This window comes from Pristiophorus japonicus, chromosome 18 (genome assembly GCF_044704955.1).
Source record: "Pristiophorus japonicus isolate sPriJap1 chromosome 18, sPriJap1.hap1, whole genome shotgun sequence".
Lineage (NCBI taxonomy): Eukaryota > Metazoa > Chordata > Chondrichthyes > Pristiophoridae > Pristiophorus > Pristiophorus japonicus.
Window position 1 is genome coordinate 102,824,810 of NC_091994.1, and position 22,819 is coordinate 102,847,628.

The window sequence follows — 22,819 nt, forward strand, 5'->3', positions numbered from 1 at the left end:
TCCCCTTAATGATCAGTGCTTAATGAGTATTTAGCAAGGTAACAGATGGAGCAGTACAATACCTCCTTGAACGTATTTGTGGAGGGCACAGTCAGATGGTCCCACAAGGTGAATCAGACTAGATTGGCTGTATCCTATGGTAAATGGCTCTGCAATACAAGAAAGCAAGAGAAAAATACTCAGTTATTGTTACTGGAATAGAAACACACTCTCCAAGCAGTTCGAACAAAAATGGATTAATTGGTCAATGGTTGAGGTGACCCCTTTCATATCACGATCTGCTTTCCAGTGTGTCAATCGAAGACACTCGACAGTGGAGTTCTACCATAATGCATTGAAAAATAGAATCAACAGCAACAACTTGCATTTATATAGCTCCTTTAACGTAGTAAAACATGCATTGTAAGAGCATGATCAGACAAAAATTGGCAAAATCATATCTATTTCAGTACAAGAGTTAGCCCATCATATCTGTACCAGTGCTAGCTCCACATTGGAGCTATTTCTCCGATCTATCCCCATGCTCTTTAATACCTTTCTTGAAGTGTTTATTTAATTGCCACTTAAATCGTGTGATTCTCAGCTTCAATAGTCACTTGTGGTTAGAACATTCCATATTCCTTTAACATAAAAATATTTATTTTAACTATCCCTTTGTGCATCCTGTACTAATCCTAAATTTATGCTCTTGTTACTGATTCACTGACCAGTGGATATAAACTTTCCATATTTATCCTTCCTCATGATTCTATATCCTTTAGAATAGAGTGCCTGAAACACCGGTGTAAATACAGAAATCTCTTTCTGCAACCTCAAATTCCTGACAGATTAGGAAAAGGGGAGGTGCAAAGAGACCTGGGTGTCATGGTACATCAGTCATTGAAGGTTGGCATGCAGGTGCAGCAGGCGGTTAAGAAAGCAAATGGCATGTTGGCCTTCATAGCAAGGGGATTTGAGTACAGGGGCAGGGAGGTGTTGCTACAGTTGTACAGGGCATTGGTGAGGCCACACCTGGAGTATTGTGTACAGTTTTGGTCTCCTAACCTGAGGAAGGACATTCTTGCTATTGAGGGAGTGCAGCGAAGGTTCACCAGACTGATTCCCGGGATGGCGGGACTGACCTATCAAGAAAGACTGGATCAACTGGGCTTGTATTCACTGGAGTTCAGAAGAATGAGAGGGGACCTCATAGAAACATATAAAATTCTGACGGGGTTAGACAGGTTAGATGCAGGAAGAATGTTCCCAATGTTGGGGAAGTCCAGAACCAGGGGTCACAGTCTAAGGATAAGGGGTAAGCCATTTAGGACCGAGATGCGGAGGAACTTCTTCACCCAGAGAGTGGTGAACCTGTGGAATTCTCTACCACAGAAAGTTGTTGAGGCCAATTCACTAAATATATTCAAAAAGGAGTTAGATGAGGTCCTTACTGCTAGGGGGATCAAGGGGTATGGCGAGAAAGCAGGAATGGGGTACTGAAGTTGAATGTTCAGCCATGAACTCATTGAATGGCGGTGCAGGCTAGAAGGGCCGAATGGCCTACTCCTGCACCTATTTTCTATGTTTCTATGTTTCTATGTTTCTATGATTTCCAACTTCGCTGCCCGGGTGGAAACCTGGTGGAACGGTTCGCCCGCCCATTGTACAACTTGTCTTGATTTTTATCCTATTGAAATGAATGGGATGAAAATCGGGGACGGTTTTGTTCTACAACAGCTTACAATCTAATCTGCCAGGTTACTGACCAGACGGCGAGGTTGAAAATTACACCCTTACCGTTCTGTTTTTCTAACATCTCTACTTCAAATTCGCATCAAAACAAATGGCTGAGTGAGTAAATGCACTGACCAGTGAGATACTGAGTCCAGAGACCAGAGAGGCACTGGGTTCAATACGCTGTCGGTGCTGTGCTAGCTGACGTCAGCCAGAATGGCACAATGGCGCCTCAATGGCTCAGCAGATGACGGTTCTTGTTCCTGGAAACCATTGCTTCGGTTGTCCACGCATGTATAGAAGAAACCGTCGCATCTTCTGCATTCTCCCCGACTGCAAGGTGTACATGTGCAGAAGTCAGATGAGGACATCATCTAGCTCAATTGAAGAGCCTGGCAATACCCACTATCCAGGCTTAGGATATGAGGCTTGGCCAATTGAGCAAGGTACCGGATGGCTACCAGCATCTGTGAAACCATATCTCATCGAGAGTCAGCATCTTCAGGAGAGAATGAAATATGGCAAAAAGAAAATCTCATCCTGTACATGATGTCCTTCCTGCCCCGTGGAACTGCAAATTTAAACATTTAGCTGTCCGGGAAAGTATATTTTTGAAAATTCCAAAATTAATGAATTGGGGATGAAGTCATTGTGCTCAAATGTGGTTTGTCTATGAAACACACAAAGGAAACAACAAAAAAGTCCTTTCACTTTAACCAACTGGGCTAAAGATCTTGATTTCATCTGCTTTGTCCATGGATCACACAGCTTCATCAGAGTACAGTACAAGATATCTTGTGCTACATAGATTTTAATGATCTGGTATATCAAAATGTTTGTTGTGTTTTGCAAAAGGCACTTGAAGTTTTGTATTAGAGCTGAATTATAAAATTCATGGAGAAAGACTCAGCTACATAAGGCAGTGAATAGCTGAGCCATACAAACCTCAAAGATCCCAGGTTCAATGTCCTGACTGTGCTGAGTTTATTAATCTCAGGAAGGACAGCAGTAGGGGTACTACAACTAGCCTTAATGGCCAAGCTTGGAGGAGAAAACTATCCTGAGCCTAGTTAGCTGTCCTGCAACTTCTGCTGGCCAAATTCAAAGTGAAGCAGCTTCTGCTTTTCCCCAGAGCATACCTTAACCCCAAACTGAAAGAGGAACTCCTAATTGCATTAGTTCGATACTCCCATTCCACCATATCGGTCACTCTCATGGGCTTTTTGCATGAGACTGACAATTTGTGTTGTACTGCAGTACAGGCTGAACCTCCTTTATCCGGGACTCCCTTATCCAGCACCACCTCTCGTTTGGAACCATTCCCGGCCGCTGGGTGGCGCATGCACACAACGCGGCCGGTCAAAATCCTCGAAAAATATCAAAGTAAAAAAGAACTTGGCCATTTACACTTGCAGACCTACAATAAATTTACCAAAAATCCTCGAAAAATATGTAAAATAAATTTACCCAACTTCGGAGCCGACATCTTCGGGGCCCACTGGCCTGCCAACACCTTCGGGACTCATCATCTTTTAAGCCCACTGGCCCGCTGACATCTTCGGGGCTCACCGACACCTCAGGGCCCGCCAACACCCCAGGGCCCGCCAACACCTTAGGAGCCCGACGGCCTGCCGACACCTTCAGGGCCCACCGACACTTTCAGGGCCCACCAACACCTTCAGGGCCCGCCGACACCTTCAGGGCCCACCGACACCTTCAGGGCCCGCCAACACCTTCAGGGCCCACCGACACTTTCAGGGCTCACCAACACCTTCAGGGCCCGCCAACACCTTCAGGGCCCACCGACACTTTCAGGGCTCACCAACACCTTCAGGGCCCGCCAACACCTTCAGGGCCCACCAACACCTTCAGGGCCCACCGACACTTTCAGGGCCCACCAACACCTTCAGGGCCCACCAACACCTTCAGGGCCCACCAACACCTTCAGGGCCCGCCAACACCTTCAGGGCCCACCAACACCTTCAGGGCCCACCAACACCTTCAGGGCCCACCAACACCTTCAGGGCCCACCGACACCTTCAGGGCCCACCGACACCTTCAGGGCCCACCGACACCTTCGGGGCCCACCGACACCTTCGGGGCCCACCGACACCTTCGGGGCCCACCGACAACTTCGGGGCCCGCCGACAACTTCGGGGCCCGCCGACAACTTCGGGGCCCGCCAGCCCGACAACACTTTCGGGGCCCGACGACAACTTCGGGGCCCGCCAGCCCGCCAACGCCTCACTGACTGACCGTCTGGTTGACAGTCGTTTCAGCCAAATCGGCGCGCGCACACACTGGAAACACGTGACCTCCCCTTATCCGGAAATATCCCTCATTCGGAACAGGCCAGGCCCCGAGGGTTCCGGATAAGGGAGGTTTAACCTGTACTAGTACTTTCCTCCTTTAAGACGCTCCTTAAAACTGTCATCTGCTGTAATTTCTTCTTATGTGGCTCGGTGTCAAACTATTTTTTTTAATTTAAAACACTCCTGTGAAGCACTTTGGGAGGTTTTACTACATTAAAGGCACGATATAAATACAAGTTATTGTTTTCGTAGGGTGGTTTGTTCTGGAAACTAGATCAACATTGGCCAAACTATTCATTGCACACATACATTACAGATTAGGCAGAAAATCCAACTTTCTGGATTGAAACCCAAGTCCCAGAGGTGAAAAAGCACAACTAAGGAATGAGAAAAGGCCATTCATCACATCAAACTCATTCCAGACTATATACAATCCATTCTATCATGGACTCCGCCCCACCCATTCAACTTTTAAGAAAAAGTTCTGTATAAATACTCACAACTTCACTATTCAACCGTAATCTCCCGTCCTCCACAGACAACTCACCAAATGTACTCATCATCATAGGCAATCCCTCAAAATCGAGGAAGACTTGCTTCCAATCTAAAAGTGAGTTCTCAGGTAACTGTACAGTCCAATACGGGAATTAGTGTTTCTGTCACAGGTGGGGCAGACAGTCGTTGAGGGAAAGGGTGGGTGGGGAGTCTGATTTGCTGCACGCTCCTTCCGCTGTCTGCGCTTAATTTCTGCATGCTCTCGGCGACGAGACTCGAGGTGCTCAGCACCTTCCTGGATGCCCTTCCTCCATTTTGGGCAGTCTTGGGCCAGGGATTCCCAGGTGTCGGTGGGAATGTTGCACTTTATCACGGAGGCTTTGAGGGTGTCCTTGAAGCGTTTCCTCTGCCCACCTGGGGCTCGCTTGATGTGTAGGAGTTCAGAGTAGAGCGCTTGCTTAGGGAGTCTTGTGTCCGGCATGCGGACGATATGGCCCAACCAACGGAGCTGGTCGAGTGTGGTCAGTGCTTTGATGCTGGGGATGTTGGCCTGAGCAAGAACACGGACGTTGGTGCGTCTATCCTCCCAGTGGATTTGCAGGATCTTGTGGAGGCAGTGTTGATGGTACTTCTCCAGCACTTTGAGATGTCTACTGTATGTGGTCCACGTCTCTGAGCCATATAGGAGGGCGGGTATCACTACTGCCCTGTAGACCTTAAGCTTGGTGCCAGATTTGAGGTCCTGGTCTTCAAATACTCTCTTCCTCAGGTGAGCGAAGGCTACGCTGGCACACTGGAGGTGGTGTTAGACCTCGTCATCGATATCTGCCCTTGCTGATGATAGTAAGCTCCCGAGATATGGAAAATGGTCCATGTTGTCCAAGGCCACACCGTGGATTTTGATGACCGGGGGGCAGTGCTGTATGGCGGGGTCAGGTTGGTGGAGGACCTTTGTCTTACGAATGTTTAGTGTAAGGCCCATGCTTTCATGAAGATGTCGACATGGCTTGTAGGTCGGCCTCTGAATGTGCGCAGACACAAGCATCGTCCGCGTATTTTAGTTCGATGACAGAGGATGGGATGTCCTTGGATCTAGCTTGAGGGTGACGAATGTTGAATAGGTTCCCATTGATTCTATAGTTTAGTTCCACTCCAGCGGGGAAGATCAAGAAGAGCGCTGGTGCAATGGCGCAGCCTTGTTTGACCCCGGTCCGAATGTGGATTGGGTCTGTGGTGGATCCGTTGGTCAGGATCACTGCTTGCATGTCGTCGTGGAGCAGGCGGAGGATGGTGACAAACTACTGGGGCAGCCGAAACGGAGGACGACGCTCCATAGTCCCTCATGGTTGACAGTGTCAAAGGCCTTTGTGAGGTCAAAGAAGGCCATGTACAGGGCTTGGTGCTGTTCCTTGCATTTCTCTTGTAGTTGTCCGCTGAAGATCATGTCCATTGTACCCCTCAGTGGACGGAATCCGCATTGTGACTCTGGGAGGAGCTCTTCAGCCACAGGGAGATGATGGTTGAGGAGGATTCTTGCGATGACTTTCCCAGTGGCCGACAGCAGGGAGATTCCTCTGTAGTTGCCGCAGTTGGACTTGCCCATTTTTTGAAGATGGTTACGATACTAAACTACAACTTGGATTTAATAGCATCTTTAACATAGAAAAACACCTCAAACGGCTTCACAGTGGCATAATCAATAAAATGTATGCCAAGCCAAAGGAGAGGTTAGGAGGCGTGGCCAAAAGCTTTTCAAAGTGGTTGAACCAAGCAAGGTCGGTCCCAATGATCTGGACAATGGAAAAGTGGTATTGGAGGAGGATGGTGTGGTCAACTGTCCCAATTGCTGCAGTGAGGTCATAGAAGACAAGAACGAGGTTCATGGTCACAGTCAATGTTCCCCTAAGGTGTGCGGTCCCGCACAGGTCGCTCACCATCTCCTGCCGCTGGAAGAGATACAGCGCATGCATGGCCATGCAGCATATTTAAAAGGACTGCGCACACAAAAAAAAAAAGAGAAGGAGCATTGGTCACAGTTAACGTTCCTGTGAAGTTGCACGGCCATGTGGCCGCCAGTGGTCTGGAGATCCCGCGCAGGCCGTTCACCTGCTTTTACATGGAAGAAACCCTGCATATGCAAAAATTTGAGTGGGCCGTGCAGCCAGTTAAAGGGACCGAGCACGGAAAAAAATTAGAGGGAACACTGGTCACAGTCATAGAAAATCTCATTTATGACTTTAGTTAGGGCTGTTTCAGTGCAGCAGCAGGGGTGGAAACCTGATTGGAGAATTCAAACGGGGAGTTGAGGGAAAGATGGACACAGATTTAGGAGGTGACAACTCATTCAAGGACTTTGTAAAGGTCAAGGGTGTTTTGGGGGGCCATGGGCTGGATGAAGGCTGTTTTGAAAGGGAGGGAGAAACCATTCACATGTCAGCTAGCACAGGAGCCAGAATGGGAAGTTGGGTGGTAAGCAGTTTAGTGGGAATAGGGTGGGTCTCATGGAGAAGATGAGCTCAGAGAGGGCATCAAGGGAGATGAGAAAAAAAACTAGAAAGAGACATGAGGCAGGGGTGATTTGGGCTTGGTGGGCAAGGGGTGGGAAGGGGGGGTTTTGAAGGCAGTTGGGGGAGCTGAGGCAGCATTCAGTCTATCAGTTACTCTTCATTCAGTTGCTTTCTGGAAGTCCATAATAGACTTAGACTGAGGGCAGGGAAAAGACCATATGAATATGGTAAAACAGGCTTAGTTAGTTGTGGCATATTTCTTAATTTACATCCTTTTTTATTTTTTTGCTTTGTTCATTACTCACATTTCCATTTGTCCAGTGGTCCATTTCCTGCTAACTTAGTTTTTTTAAGAAATAAATATCGAACATTTTCTGAGGGAAAATGGATTGCAGCTCACATACATAGTTTGAGAAAAAATAGGCTGCAAATAAATACACATTCCTCCAATTTTGTTCTGATTCATTTTCATTGCCCTTCCTTATCACTTGCTGTCAATCAACACCCATCCTACCAGGTTCTGACAGTGTACTAGTTGAGAGCACATTGAGAATTAAAATGCTAATGCTGTTAACTATCAATCTCTTTTATGAGAAAATCAAATTTAAATTTATGTCGAAGCCTAATGTTTCTTTTAATAGGTTTTAAGTGAAATTATATTATCTCTTAAATTAACTTCAATAGCTCTAAACTCCTCGGCCTGGTCCCAAATTACGTAGAGTCCAGATGGTTAAAAGCCAAAACAGAAAGAGACAAATTAATTCAGGGCATCATAAAAGAGTACAGTTTGTTCCTTGTAATCGAGAGCACCCACAGTGAAGTCTCCTGCAAATAAATGATCAAGGTCCCAATAGTTACAATATTATCTCAATGGACTTTCATATGAAGAGCAAACTACTGAGTCCATTCAAAATAATACTTAGTGTAAAATTGCAGTGAACTCCTTCAAACTTCAGTCACTCTTGACTAGAACCAGAACTCAAGTCTGTCAATATTTGTTGCTAGATGCTACAACAAGGATAGCCAAACTTATTGGCTGCCTGGGCCACTCGTGTGCAATCACAGAGTTCTGCGGGCCAAATATGAACAAATAAATCAACAAATACATGTGTGGGCCCGGTAGATTGGAAACAGCAACTCTCTAATTGGTGGATTTAGAGAGAGCAGTCTATTCCAAACCACCATGCCTCCCGATTTCAAAACAAAATTAATAGCGGAATGAGTAGAGTTTAAGCCAGCAATCATGCAAATATAAAATGAGTCATTAGGGACTGGAGCTTCATGGGGTGGATAATCAGAGTCTGTGGGCCACAGTTTGGAAACCCCTGTGCAGAATGATTTGGGAGCTTTCTATCATCTGAGCTAAGTTTTGGTCAAAATGGGGATGGGCCAGGGAGCTTTACCATGACTACCTTCAGGTTAGGTCAGGTGAGGAACAGAGAGAAAATAAAATGAGCAAATTAAGATAAGGAAAAAAACATATAAACGCAGAAACCCCCTTCCGGGAATGTGGTCTACAACCCACGGTGTCTCAAGACTGGAAAACAATTCAGCACACAGTGGCAAACATGCTCAGAGACCATAAGGATAGCTGATGAATGTTGCAAGATGCCTATAAGAATATATTCTAAGAGTAACATTCTAAGATAACAAACCATTGTCAGTCAGATAGTATAGGATCTCTCCTGTTGTGACAAAGCCCACAGGCAAACAGATAAATCAAAACAATTTTTTTTCCAAATGTGTAAGTTGTCTGGGAAAAGCAATTGGACACAAGGCATGTTATAAAAAGGCTTTTGTGCCCACAATGTTAACTTGGGAATTAAATATATATGCACCATATCACACTGCACATTAATATCTGGAGTGGAGACCCATCATTTTCTGCAAGGTATCCTGCCCAACTTTAGCAATTAAGTGGGGAACTTGGGTTCAAACCCATACCCTACAGCTCCATGGAGAAACCCATTAGCGTGCCGAACCACCACATTGGAACCAACCATAAGTTACTACTTCCATTTAAACTATGGATTTACAGTTTATAAAGCTGCAGTATTCCAATGCCTTTCTCCCCCTCCCCCCAAGTATTAAGTCCTCGACATTCTGCCCACTTGCCTTGGTCTCCGAGACTATGCACTCACTATGGGCAAGAGGGTGAATGGGTGACCATGTTCCAGGTTCTGCCAATTACACGCTGAGCCGGCCACGAAGGAGTCCGGAAGAGCCACCTGAGGATGACTCTCCAAGCTTTGCATGGCCTAACCACTGCTTCTTCATCCTACTTTCAATCGTGATGGTGTCCTTTACCTGTCTTGGCCCTTCACCTAGGTTTCTCGAGAAGAATTGCCCCTGTCCCTAAGGGAAAGCAAACAGTCTCCATTCAATACAGTGTCTGATCGCAGCTGGCTGGGTGATATGAAACCTACGTCCCACCACTCTGTGGTGACATTCATTCTTCTGGGATGAATAACACCAGAATGTTTTCTTTTGACAGCATTCTGTACAACATCAGATCATCAGACAGGACATCAAATTTCGTATGTAGTATTCTGAACTCCACCTTGTGCTTTTGCAAGAAAAATAACAGGTACTTATATGCAGCAATATTCACCTACATGTTTGCTCCAGGACCTTGAACCTTGTAATGTAAAATGTATTTTTAGCTGTACTTATACAAGGGAGGTTCAAAGAACCGGTAACAGTAGAATGAGGTAGAACTTACCTTTAGATTGTCGGTCTGTCAGGGAAAGTAATAATAAAAAGAAAAAAAGGAAACTAAGGTTAATGTAGTTCAAGGAAAATGTATCTTTTATGTGGTACAATCTTAACTGGTTAGAAGTTAAACATATTCCACTTCCATGAACTAAATGTTCATTTTATTGTGTTCTAATTTACGTTAGCTATTAACTGTGGCAGAAAGTTCTATAGCATGCCTGTCCTATTGTGCTCCAATGGACTGCAGCTACAAAAGGAAGAAGAAATAAGAGGCTAGAAACTACCAGTAATAATGAATGAAATTTAAGGGGGGAGAAATTTGGTTGGATAGCGCCCCTCACAAGGGACGCAACAGGGGCACTAAAGGGTTTGCAGCCACAAGCATCGACAGTCGTGCCACTCGGCAACTTCGGTGTGCCGGTACCGGCGGCGCTGAGGAGGATCGCCCAGGAGCATCGTGCCAGTGTGCAATGCCCCCGGTATTGACACGGTAGTAAACTTCGGTTTGCACTGCACCCATAGCGCCCCTGCCAGAGAAAGCTGGTGTGCAGAGCTGTCCCGGGACGTTAAGGGAAGGAATGACTGCATGAGGTAAGTGTGATTGATATTTTTTTTTCCTTTTGCAATTTAACTTTATTTGGAGTGAGTAATGTATAGGGAATGTTTTTCTGATCCGATTTTTAGGTCGCTACGAAGCCAGCTCTTTAAGCACCTGGTCTAGCGCGCTAAGAGAAGTGTGGAACGCTTCCCTTAGTGCTCCACTCCACTCTCACGACGCAAAAACTGAACTTTGCTGTTCCCATCGCTAAATATTTTCCGGCGCTAAACTTAACGGCTGTCTGACATTAGTGCCTTAGGAACCCTCCAACCAAATTTCTCATCCATGGTGTTCACATGACATTCCTCTGCTGTTTCCAACCATGGGTTAATGCTTCTGTTAAAATAGCAGACAGCAAAAATTCACAGAAGTTACAATACGGAAACAGGTCATTCGGCCCAAATAGTCCGCGTTGGCATTTACCGTTCTACTCACATTTATCCATCCTACATTCATACAACTTTAAATCCCATTTCCTTCTTGATAGCAGCTACACATTGCCTGGATGTCTTGAGGGATCTGCCTACTATGGCTCCCAAATTCTGCCGACTATGACTCCCTGGTTCGTCTATCAGCATTTTCCCCATTAACCCTAGAATCCCTCTGCTTATTTCATATCCCCAAATGCATGATTTTAGACTTATCTACATTAAACTGCACCTGCCAATTGTCCAGCTATTTCCCCAGTCCAAGTCTCCCTGTAGCTTGTCCCTATCTTCCATCATATTAACCAACTCTGCTATTTTGGCATCAATCACCTACATAAACAACAGTCATGACCTTCAAAGTAATTCACTGTATCGAGCCCCAAGACACTTGAGGCACACGATAAGGCATTATGTAAATTCAAGTCTCTTTTTTATCCTCCAGGAGAGGAGGAGAGAAAGTGGGGAGGTGGGAGGTGGGAGTGTAGAGGAAGTCTTGTAAATTCTCACGGTGTTTCCGAGGTCTCTGGTCTTCGTTTGTCCTTGTTTCTATTCACAAGGGACGATTTTCCAAGTTCACAGGAGTCTTGCCTGCCAGCCACACGCAAGGGAAAATCATGGACAGCCTAACCGCGATCTCCGGATATGTAGGCCTAATGGGCAATGCTCCCACCGGCAGCACAATCGCAGAAAAATGGTCCTATAATCTGCCTCTTTAGCTCAATTCTATCTCTGCTTTCCTCTTCTCTTTGATGTTCATGATTGAAAGCTATAGGCAATTTTAAAGCATATCGTCTTTTAGACAAAAAATAAATATTGCTGGTGTGAATTATTAAGCAACGCTTAGTTTATTTCATGTGAGAATGTACGATAGAACATTATAAATACAACTCATAAATGTAAAGATTTATGAGGAAAACAATTCATTTCGCAACTGTTGCAGTCTCAATAATTATGTGGGTCTTAGTCAGAAGTAGCATTAGTAAAGTGCCATTGACAAGTGACAGTAATACAAGTTGTGGGGAGTAAAATCAAGTCTATGAGTATAAATCCAAATGTCACTGGCATTTAATGAACCACTAATGAGACTAGATGTGCAGTATTGTTTCCATGTATGGTCAACATTCTGAGGGGCGTTATATTTATGCTGGGGTGCTGGGAGAGCAGTGTCTAAGTGGAGACCAGTGACTTGTGGGAACACGCTCTCCTTTTCTACATTTACTCTTCGGCCCACCACTGAAGGGCCAAAAAACAGCAATGCTAAATGTCTCTTAGCCACTCTTAAAACCAAGGAAAAGTCGCATCCTAAATACTGACAGTTTGCCTCTTTGATGTGAAAGGTTTCAATTCTCTGAAATACAGTACCTATCCTCAGAAATAAATTGTTGATAGCTCCCTTAATAAAGCGGAACCCACATGGAGAATCCACTTGGGAAGCCCCCCCCTTCCTCGTTAGTCTATTTTCTGCACATGCCCACACACCTGGTCCTTCACAAACATCAACATAAAGGGGCTTTTATGTTTTATGCTGGAATATAATAAGATGTCTAGAGTTATACCTAATTAGAGCCTGGAAATTACATGGTGGGATATGATCGAGTTAACATTTGTATCAAATTCTCTTGTCTCCTATTTTAATGGAGGCATTAATTAATTTAAAATAAACGGGCAGTTCCTGTGTTTACATCAAATTCCTCTGTCCATAATGTTAACACATTAGGTGTCTGGAAAATAATATTGCACTCGGCAATTTTGTAACAAGATAACATTACAGCTAACTTGCAGAACGTATACGTTGGTGGACTTTATTTTATCTGTGGATGGCAGACACTCACAAGTAAATCCTAGTCACGATTTTTCACGACGAGCTACAGTAGCCTTATAATGCGTGAACTTGCACGTAGCATTTTAGCCTTTGTGGCTCAGAATATTTCTGAACACTCAACGGAATCTGTAACAGCCCTATAATTGCTAGCCGTGATATACTCGGCACAGAACAGGTCATAGTAACTTGCCCTACACTGACGTCTCACAGTTAACCCTGCATGGAACAAGAGAATATAATGTGCTCTGAGAAATTGTGGCCTCTATCATCTTTGGACTGCCAATGGATCCATTAGCAGCGGATGAAAAATGCAAGCGTTTTAGTGTATTAACCAGAGCATTGCTGCATTGAAGCCTGTGATTTAACAAGGTGGTCAAGGGCAACGGCACTGCAATGCGCTATGGAGATGGGCAGCACCAGTGCAGCCACGTTATGGCTGTAGGATAACTGTTATTATGGCTGCTGCAGTCAATTCAGAGAATACTGGAAAATCCTGAACAATTGAAATCAAGTGGCAGGCACTGATTTTAGCTGGACCGTCTGGAGAAGCACGGAGTGAAAGCAAAGATCCATTCATTATTGGAGGGGGTGGAAGATGTAACATCCCTCACCACTTTCAGCCAAATCACAACAGCATGTTCAAAGGTGCACGGATATAGGACTGGCAAAAGAGAGTACCATCACTGCAAGAACTGGTGTAGTTCAAGAAAGCATCCCAGCAGCAGCTTCTCACAACAAGTAGGAAGGAACAGTAATTGTAGCCATGCCAATGATACCGTCAACAAATCTGTGCACACATTGTAAAACCTCTGCATGTCCTTCTGTTTGGGGCATGACATGGAAGGGCATTGTGGACCCTGAGGAGGTAGAAGAACAGTTACTTTCACAATAAGAGCAGCAAAGAACCCTTAGTTGTTGCATACTGTAGGTCGCAGTGGGACCAGGAGCACAATTAACTGGAAAGGGCAGCAGAGTTGTGAGAAATCTCATGGGGGAACACAAGATTAAGTGTTGATCTATATTGAGGTTTTTAAGATGATTAAAGAGTTGATAGGATAGACAGAGAGAAATGTTTTCCTCTGGAGAGTCCAGAACAAGGGAGCATAACCTTAAAATTAGAGCTAAACCGTACAGTGCTGATGTCAGGAAGCACTCCTTCACACAAAGGATGGAGGAAATCTGGAACTCTCTCCCCCAAACAGCTGTTGAAGCCGGGGTACATTTGAAAATTTCAAAACTGAGATTGATACATTTTTGTTAGGCAAATGTATTAAGGGTTACAGAACCAAGGCGGGCAGATGTAGTTAAGATACAGATCAGCCATGATCTAATTTTATGATGGAACAGGCTCAAGGGGCTGAATGGCTTACTCCTGCACCTATGTCTGAGGCGAAAGTTAAAGCTCAGGAAAGCAAAAATCGTATCACTGGACCTCACCAACAAAGAAGGGGAAAATGGCAAGGGTTCTTGCTCCTGATCACTATCCAGTGATTCCTGCTGGAAAGTGAAGACATCCGCAACATCAGGAGAAAATTGGGAATATCTACCTGCCATCCCTGTCTAAATTAAAATTCACCAAGGCAGCCATTGTGCAAGTATGTGATTTTAAACCTCATCACGTAACTCGATAATAATCAATCTGATTAGTGTCTCCTTCCCCAAATATATAATGCAGTTTCACAAAACCATTTGTTTTGCAGCAACTCTCTCTACTCCTTCCCCCAAAATACATCTGCAAACATTTAAACAAACCCAGCAGACCAGCCTTTTAATCAACCTGCTAACATTCCTGGTAAACATGATTTTAAATGGCTGCCTTCAGAGTTCCTGCTACTTCAACATTTTTTCTCTATTTTTCTCTCTTACAGCTTCAGGTACAAGTAGTTTTCCTTTTATAGGGCAGGGTTAGTTCAGAAGGGGGAGGGGGGTCTGTGTATTGAGAAGTGTGTGTACCTGCCTCAGTGTCAATCCACATTTTAGTTATATCACTTTAAAAAAAAAAATGACTAAAGGGGAAGACTCCACAGGAGAATCCTTTAAGTACAAGTATCGAACAAACTCGAAGAGGCAGATCCCTCAGCCTGCAATGTGTCAAAAGGCTGGTGTATTAATGTATGCTCACAGATTTGTAGAGCTGTTCCGCGGTTACATCCAAGCCAAGGTGTCCCTGGAGATGGAGCACGCGGTGTCCACAGGTACGCTCGTGGCCTTCCATAAGAGGTGGGCGTTGGAGGGACTGGAGTGCATCATCACCCCCATCAACCAAATTTTAATTTGATCATTAATGTTTAAAGCTTAATTTGTCTATGTTTGTCGGTTTTAGTGCCCCCCCCCCACCTTTTAGCCAGGGGGTACTTGTATAATTTGCGTTTTTAGTGCCCTCAAAAAAAAAAACAAGGGGGCATTTGTTTGAAAGTGTCTGGAGTGTGCCCCCCTTTAACCAGGGGGCACTTGATTAATGTTGTCTACAAAAATGGTTGTATAACTGTTGCATTGTGAGTGGCTTAGCCAGTCACGTGATGTTCACAAGACTCAATAAAACCCCAGTCAGTTGGGTCTTGGTCATAAGAACATAAGAACATAAGAATTAGGAACAGGAGTAGGCCATCTAGCCCCTCAAGCCTGCCCCACCATTCAATAATGGCTGATCTGGTCGTGGACTCAGCTCCACTTACCCGCCCTCTCCCCGTAACCCTTAATTCCCTTATTGGTTAAAAATCTATCTATCTTTGACTTGAAAACATTCAATAAGCTAGCCTCAACTGCTTCCTTGGGCAGAGAATTCCACAGATTCACAACCCTCTGGGAGAAGAAATTTTTTCTCAACTCGGTTTTAAATTGGCTCCCTCGTATTTTGAGGCTGTGCCCCCTAGTTCTAGTCTCCCCCACCAATGGAAACAACCTCTCTGCCTCTATCTTGTCTATCCCTTTCATGATTTTAAATGTTTCTATAAGATCACCCCTCATCCTTCTGAACTCCAAGGAGTAAAGACCCAGTCTACTCAATCTATCATCATAAGGTAACCCCCTCATTTCTGGAATCAGCCTAGTGAATCGTCTCTGTACCCCTTCCAAAGCTAGTATATCCTTTCTTAAGTAAGGTGACCAAAACTGCACGCAGTACTCCAGGTGCGGCCTTACCAATACCTTATACAGTTGCAGCAAGACCTCCCTGCTTTTGTACTCCATCCCTTTTGCAATGAAGGCCAATATTCCATTTGCCTTCCTGATTACCTGTTGCACCTGCAAACTAACCTTTTGGGAGTTTCATGCACAAGGACCCCCAGGTCCCTTTGCACCACAGCATGTTGTAATTTCTCCCCATTCAAATAATATTCCCTTTTACTGTTTTTTTTCCCCAAGGTGGATGACCTCACACTATCCGACATTGTATTCCATCTGCCAAACCTTAGTCCATTCGTTTAACCTATCCAAATCTCCTTGCAGTCTCTCCGAGTCCTGTACACAACCCGCTTTCCCACTAATCTTAGTGTCATCTGCAAATTTTGTTGCACTACACTCTGTCCCCTCTTCTAGGTCATCTATGTATATTGTAAACAGTTGTGGTCCCAGCACTGATCCCTGTGGCACACCACTAACCACTGATTTCCAACCCGAAAAGGACCCATTTATCCCGACTCTCTGCTTTCTGTTCGCCAGCCAATTCTCTATCCATGCTAATACATTTCCTCTGACTCGCGTACCTTTATCTTCTGTAGTAACCTTTTGTGTGGCACCTTATCGAATGCCTTTTGGAAATCTAAATACACCACATCCATCGGTACACCTCTATCCACCATGCTCGTTATATCCTCAAAGAATTCCAGTAAGTTAGTTAAACATGATTTCCCTTTCATGAATCCATGCTGCGTCTGCTTGACTGCACTATTCCTATCCAAATGTCCCGCTATTTCTTCCTTAATGATAGTTTCAAGCATTTTCCCCACTACAGATGTTAAACTAACCGGCCTATGGTTACCTGCCTTTTGCCTGCCCCCTTTTTTAAACAGAGGCGTTACATTAGCTGCTCTCCAATCCGCTGGTACCTCCCCAGAGTCCAGAGAATTTTGGTAGATTATAACGAATGCATCTGCTATAACTTCAGCCATCTCTTTTAATACCCTGGGATGTATTTCATCAGGACCAGGGGACTTGTCTACCTTCAGTCCTATTAGCCTGTCCAGCACTACTCCCCTAGTGATAGTGATTGTCTCAAGGTCCTCCCTTCCCACATTCCTGTGGCCTGCAAATTTTGGCATTGTTTTTGTGTCTTCCAATGTGAAGACGGAAGCAAAATAATTGTTTAAGGTCTCAGCCATTTCCACATTTCCCATTATTAAATCTCCCTTCTCATCTTCTAAGGGACCAACATTTACTTTCGTCACTCTTTTCCATTTTATATATCGGTAAAAGCTTTTACTATCTGTTTTTATGTTTTGCGCAAGTTTACTTTCGTAATCTATCTTTCCTTTCTTTATTGCTTTCTTAGTCATTCTTTGCTGTCGTTTAAAATTTTCCCAATCTTCTAGTTTCCCACTAACCTTGGCCACCTTATACTCATTGGTTTTTAATTTGATACTCTCCTTTATTTCATCCACGATGAGATATGCAGTTGTGAGCCAAGTGGATGAACTGGTAATGTGTAGTGTGATTTATTAGCAAAGGTTTAACAACCAACTCGTTCTTAATAGCAAGGTGTTGCTATGAATTCTTACACAAAGAACCCATGAAGCAAATACATTACAGATGGAAATTGGCCTGGCGCTTGGGTGCAAGCCGTAGAACTGAGAAGTCAGCTGGTTTTGTCAGCTAGGGACACTGGTGTTTATAAAATGTTGGAACATCCCAATTAAAACAGGGCTTTTGAAAGAGGGCGAAAAGGCCTCTTAGTATTCATGGCTAGAAAAGTACAAACCATTCTGAATAGCTAGCCCCTATACCAATGATGCACTTTAAGGAGTTTGTAAATGGCGATGTAGTTCACTTGGATTACAGGCCAGTAGTGTCGATGTGATGGCTCCCCCGCCAAACTAGAACGGGAGAGACAGATTCAAATGAAATGCTAAAGTCTGTCCTCTGGCAAATGAATCACCAAACATTTTACCTCTGGTCTTATTTTCCATTTTGTAGTCCTCTGGAGGATTTGAAGGTTAATTATTTAATTTGAATGTCACGTATTTAAGCTCCTGTGTGTGGTGCTGGTTAGCAACTCTGTTGTATTAAAGACTTGGCTGTTTAAAGTATGATTTTAACAGCAAGGGACGTGTGATCCTTTACCAAGAAATAAAACAGTGAATGGCAAATTGAGTTTAGGAATTGGAGTCTGGCAAATGTGATTACATCTGAAGGCCGATTCTTGACACTCAGTTACGCCATATATACACAGGGAAGCCTTTTAATATCCAGCATGTGTGGTTTCTAATATATCAAATTGGCAGCTTTGATGAATAATTATTTTATTTTAAATTATAATTGTTTCAGAAGAGAATACCTTTAAAGTTGATGCCAGTGACAAAATATGAATATAACCACCCCAGATAAATCCACACAAGTGGTGTATGAAAAGTGGCAGCTTTCTTGGCATGCTGTTTTGCTAGTGAAGGGTGTACAGTGAGAACAAAAGCTCTACGTGTGCTCGAATTGTGAAATGAGAAGCTGAAACCTCCGTTCTCTTACAATTCTGAGCCTTCTGATTTTTGAGTTTTTTTTTTAACCTGAGTTTGAGTGAAAAGAATCGGGTGAAGTTAGCTGCAATTAAATGGAATGATGAGTTTAGGTGCTCCCTCCATAAAAGTGGCTGCATACCCCACACCAGAACTATAGTGAGCTGGTGTTGATGTTGCCACGTTTTATCGGGTTTAACCTAAAACTTGGGGATTTATTCTTCCAGTGTAAGTCATGGGTTTTTATCAAGTTTAACCCTAAAACCAGAAAGCTTAATTCCAAGTGTCACTGTGTTCTACACTACTTACATGAGCAGCATGAAAAGTTAAAAGCAACATGGCAGGGCGATACAGACGGGAATGACAACCATCTCTCAAGCTCATTACAAAAATGGAAATAAACTTAAGTGTGCAACTTACCCACATTGATGGCAGGCAGGAAGATATCTTCATTCCTCTGCTTGGTCTCTATTCGGTCTAACTTCTGAGCAGCGTACCTCTTTCTACCTTCCTCTTGCTCTTCTGGACTTACATACTTTTAAAGTGCGTGGGGAAAAAAAGCAGAAAATTCCATGTTTATTATGTGACTTTTATATTTACTATGCAGCATTTTTAACCATTCTAGTCAAACGCTTCAACAGTTCCTCAAAGGGCGACTTTGAAAATCAATAGCAACAACAACTTGCATTCATAGAGCACCTTTAACTTGAAAGAACATCCCAAGGGGCTTCACAGCAGAGAAACATGTACCGAGTAACAGCGGTGACTAAAAGCACCGTTGAAAAGACAGGTTTTGAGGAGGCTTTTAAAGTTGCAGAGAGAAATAACATGGAGAGGTTTCGGGGAAGGGGTTCCAAACAACAAGTCTGAGAAAAGAGATGACTCCACCATCAATATTGATGGAGAGGGGAGGGGAGATGCACAGGAGGGCAGAATTGGAGGACTGGAGGAGGTTGCAGAATAAGGTGGGGCAAGGTCTTGGAGAGAAAAATCCAGGTTTTTGCCTCAGGCCCACAGCCCTAAAACAAAAGTAAAATACTGCAGATGCTGGAAACCTGAAAGAAAAACAGAAAGTGCTGGACAAACTCAGCAGGTCAGGCAGCATTTTTGAGAGAAACAGAGTTAACGAGGGGAACTTTTAGGTGGGGTCAGCAGCCGCATTTGGTGGCGGGTCGGATGGGAAAAAAATGTTTCCGACAGCGGGTCAGGAGCCCGCTGCCATGCACTTTTCCCTGTCAATGCTGAACAGACCCGACATGCAGCAGTGGGGAAGACAATTTAGGTCAATATAACCTTGCTAACAGCACTTTGAACAGTATTTTGAGCTCACCGTACCATTTTACCAGGCTGTCCACGGGGTCTACACTGCTTGGGGATCACGTCAGGTAAGAACGTCGGGAGTTGTGTGAACATGAATTCATTTCTTTACTTGACATCTGCAAATGTGCTATAAAAGCTCCCATCTCACAGCTGTTCACTTTCCAAGATCAAAAACTGTTGCTTCTGCATTTGGAAGGCAGATTGAGCTTTATGCAGGTTGCAAGTGTTTGGAGCAAAATCTCTATCCAGTGTCACCTCATTAGAATAACCCCTCTCACCACTGACAGATCGCTTCTGTTATCTCAAGTTCACTTGCAATCTATTACATTAGTATCAGTGCCTTTGAAACGATCTCACCTCGGTCCTCAGATTCCCACCACGATCAGCCCCAACACCAGCTGTACCAGGCACACCAGCAGCACCACCACCAACCTTCTCCGCAATCAACAGATGCTACACAGAACACCTGACCACATTAATGCCTGGGAGGCCAGGGATGGCCTCAGCCTGGCCAGATTTACTTCACTTGAAGCTGTACACCCTGGCTGCCACATGATGCGCCAGGCTGGCACCACCCCAACACCACTACAATGCCCAAGCCATTCCTTTCACACTCATCAGCATTGCAGTAAGTACCGTTATGTCTCATCGTTCACTGTAACTCACTAAGCCACTTCCAAAGGTGCACACAAATCTGTCCAAGAACGTAAAGTGTTGAAAATAAAAGATTTCAATGTTTGACAGCACATTAACAGTGCCTACACTTGTGTGTTGTTAGTTGGTATGATTGGACTAGGATGAGGGTGAGTCTAAGGGGTGGCTAGTGAGATGTGGATGTGATAATGTAGAAATTAGATAGAGAGGGATTGGTAAAGCAATAATCGCTACTCTCCAAAATCAATCCATCCCGTGAAATGATTTGAAACATTTCAGTGATGCAATAAGGCACAATGTAAAATACAAGTATTTCTAGTTTACTGCATCATTCACCTTGATGAGCATAAAGTGCTCTCAACAAATTAAATAGTAAAAAAAAATTACATTGATAATTTATTACCACATATTATTTAGAAGCCTGTAAATTTCCAACAAAGATTACAGGATCAATTTTGACCCAATCCGGGTGCCCGTCCATTGCCTCCGTGCAGTCAGCCGCTTTGAGGGTTGGGTCTCATTTGCATCAATCCGGCGAGCTACACGGGCCAAGCCAGCACTCCGATGCAGCTTGCCGATTGGGAAAGGCGGGAACTCGGCCAATTGCGGAAGGCAGGGTGGTGGGACAGCAGCGGACAAGTATTGTGGGGCCAGATGAGCATTCTTTCTCCTAGTCCCATGATAATAGAAGGTGACAAAGGTTTCAGGCCGTTTTTTTTGAGCGCCCTCCAATATTTCTTTAAGGATCGCTGGCTAGATTGCTCAACGCCGATACATGTGGTATCCCCACCGTGGAATACAGTTTCACAAGAAGCTGCATTTTCTCCTCCTTTTTGTAGCACAAGAGCAAGGGGCAGAGATCTGGGTACATCACATCTTCAGTTTGTATCAGTTTGACAGAAATGTTCTCAAAGTAAAAACCAGGCTTCCTCTAGACACAAGGTCGTGGGAAACAATCTGGGTGTGAGATGTAATGGAAATATAGCACAATAGTGGGAGGATTGAACCAAATGTCAAAAGTTCAATGAAGGGAAATGCAGACCAGTGCTGATATAAACCCACAAGTTTTTAAAACTAAAAGTATCTTCTTTATTGGAGTGTTATTCTGAAGAAGAAATTGTTACACTGGGTATTTCCTGGACTTACTTTGCAATTCTTTTCAGCTGTCCATTTGCCATGACAATTCTGCAATGTTCTTCAGTCTTTAAGTTTTGTAGCAAGATTATGATGATAATTGTTAACGAATATCTGTCCAAACATGCTAATTGTACTTCAGACCACCAGGTCATGTTTTGTAAATCAAACTTAATCAGTCCATTTTGCAAGAAAAACTAAATTAAAATACTTCCCTTTATTCAAACACAAAAGATATGATGCTAAAGAGACACTTTATGAAAGAGTTCAGCATTCCCAGATCACGACACAAATCACATCAAAGGACAACAATTCCTGCACTTCTGTCACCTGAACGATAACCTTTCATTTTCGATGAGATGCCAATCGATTTGTTGTTCTTTTACAACATTTACAGCCTTTCTCTCAGATTTTCAGCAGTTGCGCTTTTCCTTCAACACTAAGTTGTATAGGACATCAGTGTAACAAAAAATGGCTCTTCTCCTCCCCACACTCCCCCCCGCCACCAGATAATGTAAAAATCAGTTTTTAATGCAGATAGTGTCCATTTAACTTATGAAACACTACCTTTACCACACTTCTGCTGACTTGCCCCAATGGGTAGAGGATACACTCTGTCGTTAAGAATCCTTTCCAATAGAAACAAATGACAGATAAAGAAAAGCCACAATGTCCCTCAACTTACATCAAACAGATTATCTGGTCATTATCATATTGCTGTTTGTGGGACCTTGCTGTGCGCAAATTGGCTGCTGCGTTTCCTACATTACAACAGTGATCACATTTCAAAACTACTTCAGTGGCTGTGAAGCGCTTGGTACGTCCCATGGTCATGAAAGGCGTTATAAAATGCAAGTCCTTCTTCCTTTAGCTGTACGGTTGTGAAAAAGCAAGTCTAACCTTTAATTTCCCCAGACAAATTCAAATTATTTTTGAGTAAGCTGCAGGACTGAAATGGCAGCTCCCAGAGCTCCTTAACTCCGAATGTAATCAGAGCTCAAGCCTCAATGAAAATCAACAGTCCTTCCTCGGATATACCGATGGAATCCCACTGTTTAATCATTCTAACTCTCCTTTCTACACATCACATTTATCAGAGAATATATATTGAATGGCTGTACTTAATTACTAAGCGTACATCATGTACACCTAGCTACAGTTTGCGCCTGATATTTTGAAGATGTATTTCCCCCCCTCCCTTCCATTCACACAAGTCATTAAGCTGAGTAAAGATGGTTCTGGGAAATGGAGTCTTTCATTTTCCCCCCTAGTAGAAAGCCCTACAAGGATGGCTGTGGCTTAAGAGGAATGCAATACCCGGCTTCATTTAAAATGGCATGGCAACAAGTCTCCGCTCCAACAGGAGAACAGCACTGGGAATGCTATTTTCACTTTTCACACCGGGTGTGCAACATATGCACCTGTGAGTATGCTCACCGGTTGGTGGAGCTGTTGAGT

At 44.0% G+C, this 22,819-nt stretch overlaps 1 protein-coding gene across 3 annotated transcripts in view; it reads right to left on the minus strand.

The window, feature by feature from the left end:
* acot7 (acyl-CoA thioesterase 7) overlaps positions 1-22,819 on the minus strand; it is a 273,074-nt gene that overhangs the window by 130,693 nt on the left and 119,562 nt on the right. For 2 of the 3 annotated variants that reach the window (XM_070861013.1, XM_070861015.1), the window contains exons 5-7: positions 18,674-18,788; positions 9,750-9,764; positions 63-149 (exon numbers count right to left, since the gene is read on the minus strand). In XM_070861013.1, the coding sequence (XP_070717114.1) occupies positions 63-149; positions 9,750-9,764; positions 18,674-18,788 (217 nt within the window). The remainder of the gene's footprint in view (positions 1-62; positions 150-9,749; positions 9,765-18,673; positions 18,789-22,819) is intronic. The other variant, XM_070861014.1, reaches the window with a different exon arrangement.